The 6,752-nt window shown below is 39.8% G+C and overlaps 1 protein-coding gene across 1 annotated transcript; it reads left to right on the top strand.

Annotated features, from left to right (window-relative positions):
* Window positions 1–1,173: 1,173 nt before the first annotated feature.
* Window positions 1,174–2,359, top strand: LOC123124149 (protein ACCELERATED CELL DEATH 6-like). Its single transcript, XM_044544826.1, has 2 exons — window positions 1,174–1,514; window positions 1,616–2,359. The coding sequence occupies exons 1-2, from the start codon at window positions 1,329–1,331 to the stop codon at window positions 2,285–2,287; spliced, it is 858 nt and encodes a 285-aa protein (XP_044400761.1). The 5' UTR covers window positions 1,174–1,328; the 3' UTR covers window positions 2,288–2,359.
* Window positions 2,360–6,752: the final 4,393 nt, after the last annotated feature.

The raw sequence follows: 6,752 nt of genomic DNA on the forward strand, positions 1-6,752 counted from the left end.
ATGAGTTGGTTATTGGGCTTAGTAGCTACTCTTGAGACATGGGTTTAAGTTTCCTCTTTAGCACTTTATTTCTTTCTTTTTTCTCCCCTATACCTAGACTAATTCTTTGTCGGAAAAAATAAAACCTAGACTAATTGACATAAAACTGGACATAAAAAAAACTGTGAAGTAGGATGAGAATAAAAATCGGGAAGAACGAAAATTGTGGAAGCGGGACGATCAATTGAACAAGGGGTTCAATTTTATCCCTAAAGACAGAATGTTCACCGGGTACCACGGTCCTTATTAATTATGAAGCAGAGTGCATAACAAAGATAATCACAACCGGAGCATTACAAGTTATGAAATAAAAACCCATAACTTAGTTGAATTTTTCCGCAACAACGCCTTTAAGAGATAAATATCTTCACGTCATCATTGCCACGTCTGGCCGGAGGCGGCCTAGACCAAGATTTTCATCCTGGCTACTGAGAGTGGCCAATGAATACTAGAACAACAAGATGTAGATAACTTCTTCAACAAAGTAATGATGCAAGTTCGTCGTTGTTTAACCCGACAAATAAAGGGCTTGACAGGAGTTTTCACTCCGGACATGGAGTGGTATTGCAATTAGCACCTTGATGATGGATAGTCGCATCCGCCATGACTCCACCACACGTCATGCCAAAAAGTCACTAAAAAACCGTTAGACCCTCAGTGGCCGCCCATGAATAGAAAAGGAAAGTAAATGCTAAACCCTCAGTGGCCGCCCATGAATAGAAAAGGAAAGTAAATGCTAAAAAAACAAGGGAAGCTTGCAGCCACCTAATACTTCTTAGCTTCGTGATGAAACTTCAAATTAGTGTTCGGTTTTCCTTGACTATTTTTCTTCTCCGGCATCGAGTGTTGGTTTTTTTAAGTTAAAAGGCCTAATTGCAGATATGATACAAACGCTGCTGAATTGGGATGAGGATCTTAGCAAAGGGAATGACGGAAACGACAGCACCCCTCTTCACTATGTGGTTTTGGCGCAGCGTGACCCATTACTATTTCGTATATATGGCTTTCGTTTCCCCAACTTCTGGTTTCCGTGGGAAAAACATGCAACAGGGCAAGTACTTCGGGCTAACACATCTGCAGCGTGCCAGCCGGATAAAAATGGTTTGTTTCCTGTACACATCGCTTCCTTGATGAACAGGAAGACCGCCATCCGTATTCTGCTCAAAGAATGCCCTCGTTGCATCGGATCTCGTGATAACCAGGGAAGATCCTTCCTTCATACTGCTATCCAGAACAAGAGTTCCCTTGTAGTGGGATATGCTAGCGGAGAATCAAGTGTTGCATCCATAATGAACGCTCAGGACAACGATGGCAACACCGCGCTACACCTAGCTGTCGATGTTGGGGATCTATCCGGCTTTTTTACTCTGCTGAGGAACCCAAAAGTATTATTAGATATCAGAAATAACAAGGATCAAACTCCTCTGGATCTAGCATGGAGTAAGAGGAACCGAACAGTTTTTTCGTACGGACGGGTATGGATGTATATTCCTCTCTCCCCCATTTCCCCCCTGTTTAGTTCATCTTATAGCTAGAGGAGGCGAAATCTTAGTACTTCTTATTAATTTTCTTGCAGAATCCGGATCGAGTGATTTACTGGACCCTCCGACGTGCCGGTGCTAGTCATGCTAGCTCTTGGAAAGATCGTCTTCAAGAACTTTGCAATTCCGCGCCAATGGAAAGTCAAGAGGACAAAGAGATAAAGGAGGAAAAAGAGAAAGAAGAGTCAGCTAACATGACAGATTCGACTCGGACATTGGGCATTGGCTCGGTACTCATAGCTTCAGTGACATTCACTGCAACTTTCACCGTACCTGCAGGAATCAAAGCCAGTGACCATACCACCAATGGCACGCCAGGAATTCTTGGTACGTGGTATTTCAATGCGTTCATGATGGCCAATACGCTGGCTTTCATCTGCTCATCCATAGCGACTGTTGGCCTCATGTTCGCCGGCATGCCCCTGGTCAAATTACCAATCCGCCGCAGGCACTTTCTCATATCGGTCTTCTTCGCCTCGACTTCACTCACTTGTTTGAATGTTGCCTTTGCACTAGGAGTATATATGGTGCTGGCTCCAGTTGGTCTTAAGACTGCAATTGCCATATGTGTCATCACCCCACTTGTGCTGCTCTACAGGAATGCAGATAATGTTCATAAAATGGTTATTACTTCATGGCTGATATATGTCAGACGGGGGTTTATCTTTGCATGTTGTTCATTATACGCACTAGTTATCAACGGATAATAATGGAGCGTTGGCATTTCGTAGCCACCTTCGCTTGGGCAGCGCATAAGCAAACATCATCAACACCGTTTCAAAAACATCAGTCAGATCTCCAGGGTGGTTTAGTTAATGACTACGTAGGTAATTCAATTAAAGAGCTATGTAGATGTTCCTGCTTAGACACTTTTGTTTCTGAAAAAAATAAGAAATTTGGCTACATCTTGGGTCCAATGTAATCAGTAATAATTGTCGTGTGCCTTTGGTTGACCTCATTGACACTTTTTATTATGCAATGAACGGTTGCAAATATGTTTGCTTATATAGAGTGTTTGTTATCCTCTTGTTGGGTTTAATCAGACGGTGTTCATCAGAAATTATTTCAATTTTGCGACTCCATTCTACGGCCGCACATACCACTCCAATCGACGGCGTCGAATGGTAAAATGATAAATTTAGGTTTATCACATAACGAGCCTGTGTGGTTCAGTTTTCAACGGGTTTGTTCTTTTTCATTTCTTTAAAAATACTTAAATTATTGTCGCGTTACAAAAAATATACATTTATTGAAAACAAATTACCTTAAAAAGTTCATATAACTTCATAAAATACATATGCAATAATTTAATATAAATAGACATAATAAAATTATGAATTAATAATATATTTTATAATTTGAAAAATGTTCGCATTTTAATAAAATATTAACGTAATTATAGAAACGTTCATATATTTAAATAAATTTCCACACTTTTAATAAACTATTTATGTAGTATATCAATGTGTTCATCCTTTAACAAAAAACAGTATTGTTTTAAAAAAGTTTATATAGTATATAAATTTGTGTGTTTTTAAAAAAAATACAAGCCTAGTGCGCCATTAGACTGCAGATCCTCACATGAATAATACTTGAATCATATAAACATTTTAATCATTCATAAATATTTTCAATTTTATGAATATGTTTTAAAATAACACATGAATTATTTTAAAAATGACATGAAGATTTTTGCATTCTTTTGAAATTATGTTTGTTATACAGTCATAAAGAGTACTTGTACTTGCATTTTTCCCGCAAAAAAAAGAAAGAGTACTTGTACTTTTGATACAGGACAACTCATTGGCTGGTCTACAAGCTTTGGTCCCATGTTCGTGTTACAGATCCGGTGTTGTTTTTGCTGGATTATTAAATTCTCTTTAATTTTTTGTTGGGCCACATGTTTATAATGTTTATGAATCATTAAATATCAGCAAATGTGAAGTTGTCGAGTGGCTAGCCGCATGCACTCGATTGGTACGTCACTGATTCGATCTAACACGCCAGTTTCAGTTTTTATCTTATAGTTATACTCCTAGTTTTTATTTTATAATTTATCAGTTTTTTCCTGAGGGCCTTATTGTAAGAAAATAATTCCGGGGTTTTCTTGCAAAAACCAGGCCACACACCCTTGTCACCGACAACGGGCCCCATGGCATGCTGGCGCGCCTCCTCAGCTTCGCGGTCGTATACAAATGCCATTAGAACCGTATATGGACGTCCAAACCAAGTTATGGAACTAGTTCAATGTATTTTGCAAGTTCAGGCACTAAAATGCACATCCATGGCAAGTTCAAGCACCACTGGTGTATTTACCTCTTCTATTTTCATAACAAGTTTACGTCGTCCTGTGGTACATGTGCAATCTCTTGAATTTTCAGCTGTTATAACTTCTGCTGTTCAGATATGATACGGTATAATTGGCCCTAACCAAACACGCTCTAATCTTGATAGTTTTGGACCTGTTCTATAACATTCAGTTGACTATTTCTGTAACGCGTATGCAAGCTTTATTGTTTGAAGGACCTTTCCATTGGTTTCTTGTTTGGATTATTTTGTCTTTTGTACATCGCATAGTCAGTAACCAGCAGTTAGAGACAACAATGTTTGTAGCAGTTAATTAAAGATAGCATAATCGGAGAATAAACAGTCTACTAAACCTAAAAAAGAACATCCTTTCGCAGACAACAACTTAAGAGTTGACGGAAGTTTTTTTTCTCGAATACGCACAAGCATGCGTATCATTCATTATAGAAAGAAGGGGAGGAAGAGCTCCCAAAGTCATATTTACAATGCTTATTTACATGTGGATTTTTAATCCACACTACCCGGATTTCTACAAGGACTACTCACTAACACCCCACACCACTTGTGTTTCCTCCACCCCTCTTGGCTCACTAGTGCAGAACCGGGCTTTAGCGCCGGTTCGTAAGGGCCTTTAGTACCGGTTGGTAGCACCAACCGGTACTAAATGTTTGGGGGAGTTTTGGTTTTAATTTTTATTTTTCCATTAATTTTGTGTTTTCCATTTAATTCTTTTTTGTTTGCTGGTATTTTACGATACTACATATTGTACACGTTATGCATATATATAAATAGATTTTCTCGTAGAACCGATCATATATATATAATCGAATGTCTCACAACCACCATTAATTATTCACACATACACATGTATATATATATATATACAATTTCTCCTACATGTTGCCTTGGTGCCTTCGGAGCACGATGACAAGTGGTTCATGGGGGCGGTAGCGGGTAATAGTATTCTCCTTTGGGATATATGACCTGGTCGAGCAAAAATCCCGCTATTTCCTCTTGAAGTGCTCGTATGCGCTCTGTTGATAGGAGCTGGTCCCGCACTTCTTTGAACTGTTAAGAAGGAGATCAATATGCATGTGTATTAGTTGTGTGACTAGATATCGACAATCATGTAAGATTTGTGAATAGTGTTCTGGCAAACGTACCCAGTCCTGTCTATCAGATCTGCTCCTTTCGGACGTCATCATGAGAATGTTCTCGCAAACGTAGTATGCACACACTTCAGTCCCCGGCGCCTGCTTCAGGGCCTTTACGAGAATATAATTTAATCAGATAATAATTAATCAAGCATGTTAATTAATTAATGGTATTGAAACAAGAATTAAAGAGATGGTAGCTAGCTAGCTAGTACTACTTAATTACTTACCTTGGGTCGATACCAACATAGCTTTTGTCGCCATTTTCGTGGAGTCACCTTGATGTACTTTGCCCAAGCCCTGCCCGCCGGCAAAGAAAATTAATAAAGGGGTTATTAAAAATAGTTCATATCAGGAAATGACGAAGTAAATAGGGCGAGATATAGTTAATAATGATTGAAATTACCGGTCGACTATCCCCTTCACGATGCTGTAGTCACTATCTTTTTTAAGTAGTGAGTCCAGTACTTCAACTTTTCCTTCGTCAACTTTAATGTCTAACAAGATCCAGTGAAACCTGCATGCGCATACGTTTGCATGTATAAATTAAGCGGGCATGTGCATAACACTAATCAACTATAACCCTAAACCATATACACTTATTAACATCTAGCTAGTAAGCAAAAACAGAATTTGTAGTACAAGACAGTGTGACTCACTCGAAGTTGTAAGGAAGTAGTATATCTTCACTGCTATTGAGGCGCTTCAAGAACTCTAGCATGTTTTTCTCTACATCTTGTCCACACCATTCCAATTTCCATGTGTATTCATTAACGATATTTGGGTCAATGAACCCAATGCCATAGTGTCCAGCTTTTTTCATTTCATACATCTTCATCCTGCATAATACCACAGAAAAGAATATATAGTGAGGATATATAATTACAGGTAATTAATAAACAATCAATGAGCACTAGAGCTAGCTTGAGACTTAAATTACAGAAAGAAATCACTTACAGACAATAGCAACTGACGACAGATTTGTCGAGTGCATCTTGATTGAATAACTGAAATAGTTCTGAATACTCAACGGACAGAGCTTTTTTATTGAAGTAATGATCTTCCTCGACTTGCACCATGAGGGACTCTTGGAACTCTTGGTAATTTTCATGTACCAATCATGCAATTCATACATTCTCGTTGGGAGGTTCTTGACCTCCTCGGGCTCGACCAAAGGTTGGCCCCGGACATATTTCCGTTTTATTCCCTCCTCTCTAAGCGGAGACATGGGCTCGATACCGAGGAGTTGTCCAACAGTGATCTTGAGCATTTCAGCCTTCATTATATGCTCCTCAGTTATTACCACATCGCCCAGCTCGGGAACTAAACGGTTTGCCCACAATAATATTGGGCGCGCGTACTCTCATGTGTTGTTGGCACAACAAGCGGGGGGATCGATTGCGCCGCCTGTTCTCCCAGCTGGGGAACGGTTTTCCCGCATTTTTTGATAGCTGCTTGTTGGCTCGAGCTCGAGCTCGCTTCTTTCTGTAGTCGTGCTTGATGTGCCTTCCTGATTTGGCGCTCATAGTCTGAGTCAACAGGCTTGGGAGCTGGTGGTCTAGCCATACGAATGAAGTGGTCAATCTTTTCCTCAAGCACTTTCTCCCTCGGCGGCGGTGCCGGTTTTGTTCCAAAATGGGCGTCCACTTCAGCCCGCACTATGGCATCGTTTTGCTCCTCGGTCATGTCGTAAGGCCTCTGAGGAAGAGGA

The sequence above is a fragment of the Triticum aestivum genome, chromosome 5D, assembly GCF_018294505.1.
Source record: "Triticum aestivum cultivar Chinese Spring chromosome 5D, IWGSC CS RefSeq v2.1, whole genome shotgun sequence".
NCBI classification, from domain to species: domain Eukaryota; kingdom Viridiplantae; phylum Streptophyta; class Magnoliopsida; order Poales; family Poaceae; genus Triticum; species Triticum aestivum.